The following is an 18,043-nucleotide window of genomic DNA, read 5'->3' as shown; positions in this document are numbered from 1 at the left end:
CGTCGCAATTTTTGTATAGAAATTATTGAGTTCAACTCCTATAACATACATTTATTCCAATAGCGTCATATTTATCTTTATACATTCCTGATTTGAAATATCATGGAGATCATCGTACGTCCCATTAAGTGTTGCGTGATTGACAATCCCTTCGTTTAGGTGAAAACTTATATTATTAAGAAAAGTAGAAAAATATTGTAATATGTAAGTTTTAATATATATTTCATTTCACCAATGCCATTATTGCTGTAAGAAAATATTTAAAATACATAGCAAGGATTTCATGTAAACTATATTTTTAAAATGCATAGCAATGTTATTATATATGGCTTATTGAGAGTAAAAAAAAATACTCAGTAATTACATATCCCAAAAAGGAAGTCTTTGTTTGAAAACAAAATCTACATTTACATTTGAAATATTGTATCATAAATTTTATAGAAAACTCCTCTTTTCACAACAATTGTGTTGCCATTTCCTACGCTAACATTGCCATTGACAATAATTTATTTGATCCCGTGATTGACAAATCAATTTTGATTCATATATTATCGGAACACTCGAAATGGTAATGTATTATATTGTGTTGCCTTGAATCTAAACTATCATAAAATGATCGTTGATTACAATTGCATTGATAATTATGGAAACAATAAACGTGGTTAACATACAATGGAGGAGATTTGAAACTATTATTAGCTTTTAAAAATACTATATATTAGATCGTTTTATGTAATTTTTTTGAAAAAGTGTATGTATATATCTATAAGATTTTGCGATTATGTAAGAATTGTTGAACATTGTGTTTGACAACACATATATAACGAATTCGTGATATAGCAACACATATATAAGTAGATATGTAGATACATACGTACACAATAGATTTTATGTAGTTTAACTATATAGAAAGACATTAATATTTAAGTCAGTTTATACGAATTTCCATATTGAAATCGATAATTATGACGAATCTTTGGTTATGGTAATAAAATCTCTGCGTATTTGAAAATGGAAACGTTTGTAATCAAAGAGTAGTAGGGCATGGGATAAATTATTTTGTTAGTCAATAAGCTTATAGTATACTAGGTGGCCGGCCCGCACCCTGTGCGGACATAAACATATTCAAATTATTAACTAAGTAGTACATAGTTTTATAAGTAACGAATTTTATATCATAATACCACCGCCCTTGGGAGAAAGTATCAGGTACAAAAAAATGTTGGTACTCAATATTTTACATGGACGAGATGGAACAAAGTAACTTTAGTATCAAGAGGTATTTATTGTGTGTACGTATAATTGCAACGTTCCAAAATAATTTGTATGTTTAAGAAGATATTTTATTTTCAAAATCTGGAATAAATAGTGTATAGTTTCAGAGGTAACATATTTTATATTATCACTACATTCCCATTGAAACCCTCTTTTACCATTTCAGAATGTAATTAAGGACATAAAAAATTCAAAATATGGAATAAAAAGTTCGAAATATGTAATAAATATGGAATAAATAATGTTAGAAATGGGTTGAGTAGAGAGAAGATACGAATTACAGTCGGTGATTTTCGAATCAGACTCTCTCAGCTTATCAAAACTATTAACTCGGCGATTAAATATACAGCTCTCTATGGAGTGACTGCGGATATTGTATCGCATATGCGGATATTTTATCGCATATGCGGATATTAATATTATGATTAGTTTAATTTTACATGGTTAGTTAATTTTTACATACAATGACATGTATATGCATAATATATATTATATGTATAATAATCACATAGTTATGATTCATTATTTGTGGTTGAAAACTATAAATCTTCTTAACATTATTTAATTCAAGATATAATGCAATCTACTTTGCTGTTAGTTTTTATTTTTTATTGTAAAATATACAAATTACATTCATTAATTTTTAAACTCTAAACTCTTGATAAACCTTAAACCCTTGAGTATACTCTAACCCTTTGGCTTTACCGGATAAATCATAAACAATAAATTCAAAACTTTTGGATATACCTTAAACACTAATCTCTCTCTCTCTCTCTCTCCCTCTCTCCCTCTCTCTCCCTCTCTCTCCCTCTCTCTCCCTCTCTCCCACTCTCTCTCCCCTCTCCTCCTCCCTCCTCCCTCCATCACTCTCTCTCCGTCCCTCCCTCTCCCTCCCTTTCTCTCCCTCCCTCTCTCTCTCACCTATTAATAGTGAGAAAAATGTCTTTATTATTGATTTACAACATTACAATATCGCGAATTCCACAAAAGTAAAACAAAAAAAATTAATTAATAGAAAATCTAACAAAAGCCACATCTTAACCAATAGAAGAGTATACTATTGATAACACGTTTCAAAACTTAAACAATGTAAATGAGCGTCCGTTCAAAAGCATGATTGATTCAATCTCCGCCAAAGATAAACTCTTAATTTGATCTTCTGATAAACTCAAGCCTGAAAGAACATGTAAAACTTAATTTGATCTACTGACGTTTATTACGGAAGGTTTAATGTAATTAGCAATGGCAAATTTTGTAATTAGTCTAGTTAAGAAAGGGTGTTTGAATATAAGGTGTGAGAAAGCTTGTGGTGATGCCACGTAGGAAATGGCACATATGTAATAAACACATGAAGTAAAGGTTAGTTTTATCTAATGCTCCTCAAATAATAAGAAAGGGATTAGATAATTATCATTTGATTGTTTATCATATTTAATATAGACCATATTTTATATATTCCAGTAACTAATTTTGAAATTAAATAGTATAGCCCAATTCTTTTAAAATTATCAAATTAAATTTTTATATAAAACAAAATAATAATATTTTATTGGTTGTAACATTTTATGTTGATATTTTTAGTAAAAATAAAAACATTAAACTGAAATATAATATATTAAATAAAATAATATTTTAAAATATAACAAAAATAATTTAATTTATTCACATAAAAACATTTCGAGAATAAAAATTTCTAAACAATGAAGCTAATATTTTTTTTTATTAATTCATATAAAACAAATGTTTAAAATTAAACTATTAATATTGACGTTGCATTTTAAATAAATAAACAAAAATACTTCATTAATATATATGATTTGTACAATATCATCAAACAAATTTCAAAAAATAAAAAATTTCAAAATAAAAATTATATATATAAAATTGATATTAGATATATATTTTTATAGTATATTTATATTTTAAATATTAATTTAAAAATATAAATATATCCGCACGGATGTGCGGGTTAATATCTAGTATATATTAAAATAGAAGTCATGACTTCTTTCATGTGTGTTTTTTTTTAATTTGGACCATCACTTAAAAATCTTATTAAATATATTTTATTAAGACTAATAATACATAGAATCTTTAAAAGATTTTAATCATAATATCTTTTGATATCTTTTTATTTTAAATATAAATATATTTATTTTAAAATTCTAACAAATCTGTTTTAAGAGATTTTTACAAGATCTTCATTTTCAAAATTATATTTAAATATTTTCACTAATTTTGAAATTAGTTTGAAATATTATTATACATTAATAAATTCATTAATCGTTTATAAAATAAAAAATAAAAAATTATGTAATATTTTATATATTATATAGTTATAGTCAATCATATTCAAAGAAAATTATTATATTGAACTAAATATAATAAAATTGTATTGAATTTATAAATTATATATATTTTATTTTTGTAAGTATAAAATATTTATGTTCAAAAATATAATATAATATATTGGTAAGATAGGTTAACATTAGCAAACTATATAATACATGTATAAAAATTAACATGTATTTCTTTAAAGCTTATAATATAGAATCTTTGTAACTACTTTAATCATAATATATTTTCATTTTAAATATAATATATATTTATGTATTATATTTTAAAAATTCTAATAAATCAGTGTAAAAATATTTTAACAATAATTTAATGTATTTTAAGTTATCGTTTATAAAATGAAAAGTAAATAAATTATATCCTATTTTATCTACTTTATAGTCATGATCATGTTACAATACAATTATTATACTTAAATAAATATGATAAAATTATATTTAATTGATAAATTTATAAATTTTATTTTCATAAATATAAATTATTTATTTTAAAAATATAATATGATGATAGAACGGCTTAAACTTAGCAAACCATATAATACATGTCTAAAAATTAACATATCTTAGACTTTTGTATATACAATAATATATTATCTAAAACGAATAAGCATAAAAAAATATTAGTAAAAAGAAATACAGCTTTGAAACACGGGTCAGAATTTAGCATAAATTAAAAATAATTTTCAAATACGTTTTCTCATGAATATATTAATTTGCTTAATAACTAAATGCAAATACAATAAGAAAAATATATAATAAGAAGTAAAAATACATACAATTTTAAGCAATTGATTAATTATAACATGTAAATTATAAAATTATTGTATTTGAAATAGTTATATAAACATTTAAGTATATGATTAACGTTAAAAATATATACCACTAATGTTAAAAACAATAATTTATGTATAGAAAAGTGGAACCCGCGCAAGTCTAATATATTAATGGGCAAATCTCTAAAATAGCACATTTTTAAGTTTATGTCATAAAAATAGCCTTCAAAAAATAAAATGACCAAAATAGCATTTTATCTTTTGAAAAATTTAAATTTTTATTTATTTTTCAAAATTTAAAATCTTATCCCCAAAACCCCACTCCCTAACTCTAACCCTAAAACCTAAACATTAAATCCTAAACCACACCCCTTAACTATAAACCCTAATGTTTAAATTAATTTATCATTGGAGTATAAGTGTATATTTATCTCTTTTGATAAAACATTAAGTGCTATTTTGGTCATTTTTATTCTTATAGACTATATTTGTGACAAAAACATTTTTTAGTGTTCTCCTAGTCATTTTCTCTAAATTAATTTCCTTATTTCCTAAAAATAATAAACAATTTACCTTGGAGGAGGACAGAAAGTGATGATGTAATCAGCACCGGAGCAAGTGAAGGTGCTTGTACCGTCGTCATAAGCATAACTATAAGCCGTAGGGCAAGCTTTCTTGAAGAAAGCAGAGTACTCACTCGGCTTACACTTGTCCGGCGTTCCAAACGCGCCGCTACAGCAATACTCCGGCGTTCCAAACGCTTCGCAAGCACTCTTGCACGCCACTGCCACTGCGTCAACCGTTACTTTCAGCTGAGCAGGACAAACGCCGTTGAGATCAGCCGCGCAGCCCGTGGCGTTGCATTTACCGACTCCATTAGCTCCGCCGCGAGGAACGACCATCATGGGGACGTTGTAACCGTCCACAAGACTGACGTCGAAGAAATCAAGATTGTCGGAGCCGTTGAGTGTGAATTCGGCTAGTGTGGCCGGAGGGTTGGCTCCGGCGCCGGAGCATTCTATTTGGGAAGAGCCGCAGTCGCCTGTGACGCAAGTAAACTTCCCGGTGGTGGCGTTTTGATTGCAGAGCGTGCGACCCCATATGCGGCCGGACCAGGAGGCAGGTATGGAGATAACTCGTGACTCGGACGTGTTTAAAGAGAAACCGGTGGTGGATAAGGGAGCGGTTCCGGCGCCAGAGAGAAGTCCTGGCCAGACGGTGTAGTTGCATTGGTTAACGACAATGAAAGTGGTGGAGGAAGCACCATTGATGAGAAATAGAATCACCACTAGAAAGGAAGGAACTTTAACCAAACCCATCTTTGAGAATTGAGGCACTATTGTTCGCTTTTCACTTGGTTTGTTGGTCGTTCCGGTAAAGTGTGATTTTGATATATAAAAGTTTATAAGAGTTGTTGATAAGTGGGTATTAGTGCAATGGAAACTTCCATAAAATCTATTATCTGATCCCCCTATGTATATGCCATTCCAGAGGGTACATACCAGATCCCCTCCCCCCTATACATGATGCATGTTCATTGATCTTTTAATTTATTTCAACGTCCACATTACAAAACTTGTAAAATAGAAATATACGAACTAAGTTATTTCATTGATTTTTGCCTATTATTCGTTTTACATTTTAATTTATGTGCTATTTTCAATTATTAAAATTTAATGTGTTAAAATTCGAAAACTCTTTTCTTTTGTTTGTTAAGGAAAGAGACGGACAAAAGTTAAACGTTGGATAGGAATTTGTAGGATCGTTTATAGAAGTTGCATAAGGTATTGGGTTGGGTCAACAACATTGGAAGAATGTCTTTGGGAATGTTTTTTTTTACAACAAAAGGTTTTTCAGTGTATTTGGGAATGTTAATTTATTAAGAATATTTTAATATCTAATGTTTTATAAAACTTAATATCAAAGATAGCATAAATATATAATTAACAGATACAAATGGATATATTTAATCAAATACCCTCAATTAACATTTACACAAATTTTTATCGAAAAAACACCCAAATTAAAAATTTCTAAAAATAGCCTTCATTAAAATAAAATATATATGATTAACTATAAAGAAATTTTCTAAGATAGCACTATTTTTTTTTATCATAGATGTAGCACACAAAGTTCAAAATGACCAAATCATTAAAAAAAGCTAAATAGACACTTATACAAATATAATTAACTAATCAAGACTTAGGGTTTAGATTTGAGAGATGAGGTTTTAGAACACATGGAGTTTAGGATTTAAAAAATAATATTTTAAATTTAAAATAGTTTCACAAACAGTTTTCGGATTTTAAAATAAAATTTCAAAAAAACAATTTTTAAAAATCGAAAAGATGAATTAAAAATGTACTATTCAAAAATAATGATTTTTGAATTTTTATTTAAATAATTGTTTTTATTTATAGATAAATTAAAAGAGTTTTTTTTTAATCTCTTTAATGAAACTTATTTTGGTCATTTTCCAGATTGAGTGCTTTTTTATTAAAAAAAACTCATTTATTATCTTTTGACAATTTCCCCTAACTATATATAGATATTTAAAAAAAATTAAAGTGTGTAAATGAAAAATTCTACAATAGAAATATATTTTAAATTAGAATTTAGGATTTAGTATCTAAAGAGTAAAATTAGGTTTAGGGTTTATAGTAATTTAGTTTTTTTTTTGTTTTGTTTAAAGAATGCTATTAAGATCGTTTTTTCTTTGTTATTTTTGTGAATATTTTTGGTACTATTGATGGGATTCAACCTATATTTTTAACATGTAAGCGGATATATTCTAAGAGTATCAATGAGTTTAAGATAAAGTTCAACGTAAATGTTTCAAAAGGAGTTAAATGTCATATTGATAAGAAATCTAAATATATGTTTCCCTAATAACAATTAAAATTATTTTTTTAAATTAAACTATGTTACCATTACTATATTAATGGATTTAATGAGTATCTCGCATATAATAATTTTTCTGTAAAGCATTTTTATTAGATACTAGATATGAGCCTGTGTGTTGACATGTTTTGTTTAATTTTTAGTTTTATAAAAAACATAAAAGTAATAAATTATTTTATTATAGTTTTAGATTCTTTTAACATATATTGTGAGATTTATCTTAGAATTAAAAACTTGTTTTCCTACATAAGTTTCAATTCAAATCTGTATTTAAAAAATTATAATGCATAGTAAATTGTTATCAACTTTGTACTTAGGGCTAAAGAAAAAAACTATACCTAAAAATTTAAACCCAACCCAACCCAAAATAAGAACTAGAGAAAAAAAAACTTGAGAGTTAAACAAGGATAATCAAGTCAATGACAATATTATACACTTTCTTATATACTAATTTAACTAGGATAAGATCTAGGTCTTGCGAATAGTGAATTTATATGAAAATTATTTAAAAAATATCGTATGGAAAAATAAAGTTTATATTCTTGATCGAATTAATATATTTGGCGCTTAAACAATTTTTAAAAATATTTTAAGTCAGAAAATCAATTATCGCATAAGAACCTAACGTTTAGGCTGAAGATTCCGAGGCCTACTATATGGTTACAATAAAACTATGCCAGCTCGGTTTTATATCATGATTTAGCAATTTAAAAGTTAGTTATGGTTATGAGAAGTTTACGTTCACGTGTCAATCCTATCAATCTTCAATATTTTGCTCATTTTTGTGTCATTTTTTTCATTTTGGTTATTTCTCGATAAAAATATTGACTTTTGAATTTATTCTCATTTCGTTATTTTGTTTTGACCTAAGATTTAGAAAATATTTAAGATTTAAAATTATATGCGCCTTGTGCAGAATAAATATTTTATATTTATTACTTATTTTATATTTTCTGCATATTATGAATTAAAACAAATAATAATTATATATTAAATAACTAAAAAATCAGTTACTAATATGTAATAAATTGGCTTGTACATATAAATCAAACGACCGCTCGTGTTTATTCGCAATCATTTTAGGGTAAATAAATCAAAACAATCAATCTTATCTATTGTACATGATATATAATTAAATTTAAATGATATTACCATAGATATACAATATAGTTTTAATATGGATATTTATTAAATGAGGTCTCTATTCCTATGATTTCATGATTATTTGCATATTTGTGTAACAAAATTTTACACCAACGATTTTTTTAATGTGAAATATTAAGTGGTTTCAATAATTTATAATCATTTAAAAAGAATAATAAACATTTCAAAATTAAAATATTAACTTTTCAATATTTGTTCAACGTAGATATCAAAATATAAATATGTATTTTATATGATGTATAGTTTAATTTAAACAATATGAAATATATATATATATATATATATAATATTAACATAAACACATATTAAAGTTAAATTATTTATTCATATGATTTTATAATCATTACTTTATTATTGAAAAAAATTTAAACCTTGATCACAAAGTTTATGTGAGACTTTTAACAAATTTAGTAATTTACACTCGTTTTGAAAAATTCAAAATACAAGATATAAAAAAATCTAAATTTTTATTATATTATTAATATAATTGTGTAATTTATTTTTGAAAATACAAGATATATAAAAAAATCTAAATTTTTATTATATGATTAATATAATTGTGTAATTTATTTTAATAATAAATAACTAAACAAAAATGATAGAAAGTAAACAGATTGTTAGAAAATCTTTATTATTTAAAATTATTAATTGCAATATATATTTTAATCACATTAGGTAATTTCTTAAGTTTTATTTAAGGAAAAAATATATAATAATTTCAATTTGATTAATGAATGTCCATAATGGACATACTATATAATATAACATTTCCTATAAATTTAATTTTGGACTAACAAAATTCTCAGTTGATTCTCAAGCTGCCACGTAAGCAAATTAGTATTCCAATTAAGTGACAACTCAACATGACATTTTTTTAATTAGTACAAACTACATATTATAACTTTTTAAATGTTTCTCTATTAATATATAGGGATGTTCATATTAACTTACTATATGTTATTCTTCTAGTTTAAATATATTCTAATGTTTTCTTGTCATATAGTGATGTTGTATTGTGTCATTGTAGGGTCTTATAAAAAAAAATATGCATTGTTATCATCTATTTTGATTTGCGTTATCTATGAATTTTTAATTGTTCATCTTATATAAAGCATTTTGGATCATTATTTTTCTCATGTAACTAATGATAATAAAACCATCAATACATTCATATTATAGCCACAAAAACTTATGTGCATGTTGAAGACCAGATTCCCACAAAAACTTATGTGCATTTTGAAGACCAGATTTCTAACTCTTGACTGTGTGAATAACTGTTTATAAGAAAACATAAATTCTTAATAACAGTTTTGTGGAAAAAACACTGTAGTACTGTGAAAAAAAACTATAGTTGTGTGGTGACAAATTTAAAAATAAAGATATAAATTATTTTATTATATGTTTTAATAAAGCTGAAGAAGATGCAATCTTGGAGGTAATTAAGAAGTTCTTCTAATTTAATTTTAAATATACGACATTCTATATCATATATATCATTTGTAAATTTTATAAACCCAACCTCGCTGTTAAATACTAAATCCTAATTAATAATCACTAAATCTTAAATTTAAAAGTTATGGTATTTTAACTTGAAGGTAATATTAAAAAGTGGTATCCAAGTTATAGTATTTCAAGTATTTCAAGTAATTTAATTTTTCCATTTTGGATTTCAAGTAGTTTTCCAAGTTATGGTATTTTCCGGGTTTGGTCAACTACTAATATTGTTTAGTTTTTTTTTTAAATCCTAACAAACAGAAAAGTTTAAAAAATTATTCAATAGTAATTTGGTGTAGTTTTTTTTAAAAGGAAAACTACTATCAAATATTTTTTTACTGTTTTTTTTAGAATTTCAGAAAAAGAAAATTAATATTACATAATTGTTTACAATTATCTTTTATCTTTGATTTAGAAAAATAAAATTACTCTCAGATAATTATTTCCAGTTAATGTTAACTATTTTAAAAGGTTTCATTTTTAAAATTCATTTTTTCAATATAACTAATATTTTTACATTTTTTAATTAAATAATTTTTAGTATCATATTTATCATTAAATTCTTGAAAATAAAAATTACTAATAAATAAGCTTTTAGATTTATTTTTGGTCAGGATTTAAAAATAAATAAGAAAAAGCAAATCTTTTTTGGGTAGGATTTAGAAAAGGAAAAATATATATTTAAAATTTTATTTTATTTAGAATTTTAGAAAAGGTTATTTTCAAATAATGACATGTTTTTATAAACACATATCACAATCCAATATTCTTTTATTGACACACATTGCAATCATCTTAATTAACAATTTTAAAGAGTCAAGATTTTATATAATAAAATTTTCATAAAATATCTAAACATTAAATAGTTTTTAAAGCAAAATATAGAATAAGAAAAATTTAGAACTTATGGATAACTCCATGAAATACCATCAAATCCCTTATATATTAAAAGAGAAGCATTGTAATAAATGCATTCACACTATAACAGACACGTGGCAGCCTCACAACGATTTGATAATAAATATGCTAACGCGTTCACACTATATTCATAAATGTGTTCACACAATGTATTTTGCGTTTTTAATATAAAACTCACATACATGGTTCCAATAAAACTCTAGATTTTTCGGTTCGAATAAAAATAGATAACGAATCAAAAGCCAAACTATATATATATATATTACTTTTATTATTTACGGATAAAGTTGAGCAAAATATTCATAAATTTTGATTCTATTCATTATCCATTTTGATTTGAACCAAATAATTTGGATATCCGCAACTCTACGAAACAAATCAAATACTAAAATACAATGTCCAAACAAAAAGCAAATCATAAATACCAATAATTTTAGGAACATATATCTAATTTGATCTGCTATATGAATATATATACATATATGTAAAGAATTATATATATATATATGTTATGAATTAAATTTAATATATTAGGTACTAAAATTTAGAAAGTTAAATAATATTTTATTTTTGTAATAAAATGTTATTATTAAAATTTTCAATTATTTTAAAATTTTATTTTATTTACGGATCAAATCGGATATTCTTTAAAATTCTAAAACATTTCGGATATCCGAGTCACCAAATATCAAGGTGGCTAAAGATCGAATCGACACGAATGCTTCCAAGTACTCATATATTCGATCTGGCCCCACCCCTATTTACGGATACAACTTTATTTTCTTTATATGAAAAATGACTAATGTCAAAGCCTTTTTTATTTCAAATTAATTTAAATTTTATCTTTCATGTATTATTTTGAACAAAAATGTCATTTCATATTAATTAACAATATCTTTATATATATTTGTCAACTATTTTTATATACTTCTTACATACTCATACAACAACTGAAATATCTATTTTTTTTAAAGTTGAAATATTTTTTCTTATTGCTTCTTTCACTACCGACCAAATTGTAGTAAAATGATTTGTCTATAATAATTTTCTTTTCTTTTTCTTTAAATATTATATGTTTGAAACTATAATATTAACTATTGGTTCGACATGACAACTATCTAAAATTCATAACATGAAAATAAACAAATAATATTAATTTTTGGTTTTTACCGGAAAAAAAAACCAAAAAATCAAACATTTTAACCGAATAAACTAAAATGAATACTCCCTCCGTTTCTGAATAAGTGTCGTTGGAGAGAAATTTTTTCGTTACAAAATAAGTGTCATTTTCGATTTTCAGTTCAAAATTTATTAGTTTTATTGAGTAATTTATTTTTCTATTGGTTGAAATATGGTTAGATATAGTGGTAATTATGTTTTTATATAGGAAATATACAAAATTAATTGTTTCCTTAATCCGTGTGCATAGACCCAAAACGACACTTAGTATGAAAAGGAGGGAGTATAAATTTAAAATAATAGTTATATTTTAGAAGATTAAAAATCAAAAAAAAACTTAAAACCGAACTAATATCCAGATTAAACAGATTTAGTGTCTATTTATTAAAAATAACGAAACTAATAATCACATTCCGCGCAAGGCGCGGGTTATTACCTAGTCACGTGTATTATTTGGAATGGAAAATAATATATTTAGATAATACGGTATATTGTGACAAAAAAAGAAAGAAAGATAATATGGTATATTATTTAGATATTTGTTTTAATAACTTTTGGCAATAAAGATGCTAAATCCTAGCAAAAAGGGAAACAAAACAGAACAGAATATATAACGTCAAGGACAGAAAGTGATGACGTAATCAGCGCCGGAGCAAGTAAAGGTGCTTGTCCCATCGTCATAAGCGTAGCTATAAGCCGTCGGGCAAGCTTTTTTGAAGAAACCAGCGTACTCACTCGCCTTACACGTGTCCGGCGTTCCAAACGCGCCGCTACAGCAAAACTCCGGCGTTCCAAACGCTTCGCAAGCGCTCTTGCACGCCACAGCCACTCCAGCCGTGTCTTCCATCGTTAGTTTCAGCTGAGGTGGACAAACTACGTTGAGATCCGCCGCACAACCCGCGGCCATGCATTTACCAACTCCGGCTGCTCCACCGTAAGGAACGATCGTCACCGGGATGTTGTAACCGTCGACGAGGCTGATGTCGAAGAAATCAAGATTACTGGCGCCGTTGAGTGTGAACTCTGCTATTGTAGCCGGAGGTTTGCCGCCGGCGCCTGAGCATTCGATTTTGGATGAGCCGCAGTCGCCTGTGACGCAAGTAAATTTACCGGTGGTGGGGTTTTGACTGCAGAGCGTGCGACCCCATATGCGGCCGGACCAGGAGGCGGGTATGGAGATGACCCGTGACTCGGATGAGTTTAAGGAGAAACCGGTAGTGCCGTAGTGGACAAGGGAGCAGTTCCGGCGCCAGAGAGAAGTCCCGGCCAAACAGTGTAGTTGCATTGGTTAACGACTGTGAAAGTGGTGGAGTAACCGCCATTAATGAGAAAGAAGATCACAAAGAGAAAGGAAGAGACTTTAATGTATCCCATCTTTGAGAGCAGAGATCAATTGAATCGGTGAGAGTTGTTGTGGTGCTTAAGTTTCATATACATACTAGTATGTTCAACCCGTGCTACGCACGGGGTACTCTTCATTGTGTTTAATAAAATTAAAATGTTATTTTTCTTTTTTCATAATTAATAGCAAAACTCTCTTTTTAGTTCAACTTAACTGTGTTGTTACACAATTTAATTTTTATTTTACATCAAAGTAAATTAGAAGAAATTTAGTTTTTAATTAGAAGAAAAAAAATTGATGATAGCATGATATATTAGTTTATCTATTAGTAAAATATAGTGAAAGAAATATTGCATAATATAGATATGATCAAAATATGATATAGTATACTAATAATTTAACATACGAACATATTTAACTAATAATCTTTATATTTTATTTACTTTATTTTTAACCAAATTCAAAATATACTCAAGAATATACATTTTTTGAATGGTTAAAAGATGGCTAAGAGATTATGCATCTGACCTATTAATCAAAATATGAGCAGTGAAAGTCTCTTGTATCTTGGAGTCTCCCTTCTCTTCCATTCTTCTTCAACCATCATCCCAGAACATAACTTGTTTTATGCAGACAATCTCCTTGTAATTTTGAAGTCTCTTCTTCTCATCATCTCACTCTTCTTCACTACAATCTGAAACATAGAGAATAGAGCTAAGTTTCAGTCGAGGAGCTTTGGTTCAAGGAATAAACTTGTCACGTGAAGACGTTGTAACAAAACGACTTCTCTGCACATCAAAAAAAAAAAAACCAAAATGAATTCAAAATTGTATACGCAAGACAATTAAATGCTGAGATCACTTACTCATTTAACTACTACAGGAACTCATCTACACCACTGACAAACAGTGAATTTCCTAAAGCCTTTTTAACTTTCTTTTCTTCTTTTCCAAAATCATTTTGTACACAACATCCATCCGATATTGTTTCTGCAACTTCAAAAACTTTCTTTAAGAACAGTTACAAAAAAAAAAAACTTTCTGTAAGATAAGAAAGTCAAATTATAGGAAATATGAAAGCATTGGTTACTTTGTGGAAGAAGTTAAACTTTTTGGAATAATTTTGTAAGCAAATTTGTTATCAGAGTGATTATAGTGGTCATTTAAACTGATGTAATGTAGGGAGTTGAGATCGTGATGTAATGCTTGAGACAGTTAGAACAATTTTGCTTTCTCTTTTGTTTTATGTGGATAATAAACTGTATTAATTTTTTCTATTGTTTTTATTAATTTTTTTTGAAAAGAAAAAGATTAATTATGTGTCAAAATATAACTGGTTGAGTGACTTGTACTTTAGTATATAAGAGATGTGTTAGAGTCGGCCGTGACTTTGACTGGGCTCCAAACTAAAACATTTTTGGCCCGTTAACTTAACCATTTATTGGAAAACTAGGGTTTCAATTGATGACCACACTTAAAAAAAAATAACGGTAAAAATTTAGTTCCTCAAATTTTATGCCATTCATGCTGAATTAAAATTACAAACGCATGAGTTCCACTCTATTCCTTTCATTTCTTTATGAATGAAACAAATTATGAAGAAAATTTTCCTTCTTCATTTTCGATAAGGAACAAATTGAATACTAATCCATACTAGATCTCGATCCGCGTAACCGCGCATATTTTTATTTTCATTTATTTTTATAAAAATATTTTGTTTTTAATTTTAAATTTGAATATATTAAAATATATATGTGTCTATTAATTTATAAAACATAATAAGTTTACGGTATATTTTTTCATTGAATAGATTGTTTTAAACTTTTACATGTATTTGTATCTTCTTCTATATATATATATATATATTTGGATTATTATTTTATTATTAAAATCGTAACTATATATATATATATATAGTTTAGTAAAATATTGTTTTATTGTCATATTCAAAGATATTGTAACATTTCACAAATTTAAAAAGTTTTTTAAAAAATAAACTTTTCACTCCATAGATTTATATTATCGAGTAAATAATTAAATATTTAGTTTTTGTTTAATTTTTAAAATAAACTATATAGTCTAAAATTTGTTTCATTGGTTTAAGGGCATCTCCAACCCTACTCCATTTTCAACTCCAAACATCATTATGGAGTAAAATCTTCTCCAACCCCACTCTATTTTCAACTCCAAAATGGAGTAATGGCTAGTAAAAATTAATCATTGTTAGACAATATGGTTTTTGTTAATTAAAAAAATCTTTATAATTTTAAAAGTTAACATCGACAAATATTTAGATATTTAACGTAGGAGGTATAATATTACAACATTAAATTATATCTATTTAATTTATACTATCTATAAATCTAATGGATCATCTATTGTTTAAAACTAATTATTGATAGCCCAATAAAAGTTTTTGTTAGGTCCAAAATTTAAATGATAAGATTAGAGATTAAATGTAAAATGACTTTCTAGAAATAGGTTCATTATATCCATTTTTTTAAAAAATCACACATGAATCAAGATTGTGACTTATGTTTTAATATATAAGATGTTTCTATTTATTCATTTCATCAATTGAATTTTTTTTTCATTATATTTTTCTCTTAGGTGTTTTCATGCATCATATGCAATAATAAAACTTTAAATTTAAATTATATTTAATGATAAATTTTTTTAATATTTTATATTTTATTATTTTCTTACCAATATTTTAATATAAATTTTTATTTAAGTATACATAAAATTAAGATAAAATAAACACTTTTTGTCATAAAAAACACTTTTTATTTTAAACTTGTATCTGCTAAAATATATGTATATATTTAAAATTGTAGTTTTAAATAGTTTTTATCTACTTTTTTGGATAAAATATATTAAATAAAAAATGATTTTAAACAAAATCATGTATAATTTGATAGAAATTTAACTTGTAAGTAGCATAAATGAATGTGTATAAATATGTAAAATTTATGCTAATGATGGAAATTCTCAGAATCAACTTGTAAGTAGCATAAATTAATTTGTATAAGTAGTATTCCCATAATTTTATACTTTAAATTAATTTTATCAAATTTTATTATTACTTTTGTAGAAAAATAATAATCATGTATATAAAATCAATTTACATAAAATTTGTAATTATGAAAAAGTAAAACTAAATAGTATTTCTAAAATCTGTAGATATGAAAAGGATAAAAATGCATAATATGAGTAATAAAAATTGCATACAATTTTGAAGAAATTTATAATAATAAAAATTGTATAATTATAAAAAATAGAATTAAATAATATTTTGAAATTTGTAAAATGTTGTTATATTTTTGTCATTATATTATTTATTGTTATATTTAAATATATTTACTTTAATGATGATATATATGAGTTATTACTATATTTTAGAAAGTTTACCAAAAATATAAATCAACATTAAATGTGATTGTCCGTGTCACAATTAGCCTAAACCATGTTATAATTGTTTTTTTTAATGAAATTGCATGTAGAGATGACACATAAGCAGAATTCAAAAAATCATTTTTTTAAATAATGTCTAAAGGATATAAAAATGTAGCTACCAGAATTCGAACTAGGCAACCGAGGTAGACATACTGTTTACTAATAGACTAATAGCACAGCAACCTTAAAACAAGACCTTGGCATTTCGAGGGTGTCGGTTAGGGTATTTCGGGTATTAGATAGTAGGGGCTAGAGGATCCATTTACTATTTGACCAATTTTTAGGTTTAGATTCGGTTTGGGTAGTTTCGCGTTCGGTTCGATCTGGAACCATATGAGAACCATATTTTTACTGGATTTTTTTTGGTTCCATATTTCTGGTAGTTCGGGCAACTCTGGTTAAATATCAGGTATTTTGAGTAAAATATCAAATAATTAAGATGATTTATGATGCAAGTCTTGGATATCTCAGATTATTATGGATATTTCAGATAAAATTATTTGGATACTTTTGGGTAGTTCGGATACTTTATAATATTTGTTTTTTCAAATACTTTCATATACTTTTAATAGGTTTTTAAATTGTAAATATATATTTAGTAATGCTGTATGTATATATATAATTAATAACATTATATATTCGAGTATCCGTTCGGTCCTGGTTCGGTTATTTTGGATATAGAAATATAAAAAAAAAACCATTCGGATATTTGAAGGTTTCGGTTCGGTTCCGGTAGGATATTTTGGTTCGGATTCGGATCTTTGATTCTGGTACTTTTGTCCAGGCCTAATTAAAACTAAAGCTATGTGAAAGAGATATCAACTCGGTTGGTTCTTTATATGTTACAAGTGTCTTACATTGCAATTTGCAACCTGAATGTTTTGTATAACGTACGGTATTCGGTTTTACACAAATTGCATGGCTGAGTTCAGTCGGCTGAGTAATTATCAAATCGTTAGAGAGCTCTTTTCCTTTTCGACAACCCAGCATTTTCTAACGTTAGTCTGAGGGACTGGGTATACGTCACGAGTTTAAAATGATTCTTTAAACATGAAAGATCACTGAAAGAGAAACCAAGAAACGGGATACGCAACTAAATATCACCATGTCTCTTCTCTGATCAAATAGATTCTCGCTTGTGGATATCAAAAATAGCTTTTACTAATCCCTTTCACCGGCTAGATTGTA

The 18,043-nt window shown here is 26.2% G+C and overlaps 1 protein-coding gene and 1 pseudogene across 1 annotated transcript; both read right to left on the bottom strand.

Moving 5' to 3' along the window:
• Positions 1-4,898: 4,898 nt before the first annotated feature.
• LOC106455016 (thaumatin-like protein 1) lies at positions 4,899-6,559 on the bottom strand. Its single transcript, XM_048737274.1, has one exon. The coding sequence runs from the start codon at positions 5,719-5,721 to the stop codon at positions 4,972-4,974; it is 750 nt and encodes a 249-aa protein (XP_048593231.1). The 5' UTR covers positions 5,722-6,559; the 3' UTR covers positions 4,899-4,971.
• A 6,008-nt stretch (positions 6,560-12,567) lies between these two features.
• Positions 12,568-15,093, bottom strand: LOC106455015 (annotated as a pseudogene).
• Positions 15,094-18,043: the final 2,950 nt, after the last annotated feature.

Source organism: Brassica napus, chromosome A7 (genome assembly GCF_020379485.1).
Source record: "Brassica napus cultivar Da-Ae chromosome A7, Da-Ae, whole genome shotgun sequence".
NCBI classification, from domain to species: Eukaryota; Viridiplantae; Streptophyta; class Magnoliopsida; order Brassicales; family Brassicaceae; genus Brassica; species Brassica napus.
This window is presented reverse-complemented; position numbering and strand designations above follow the sequence as displayed.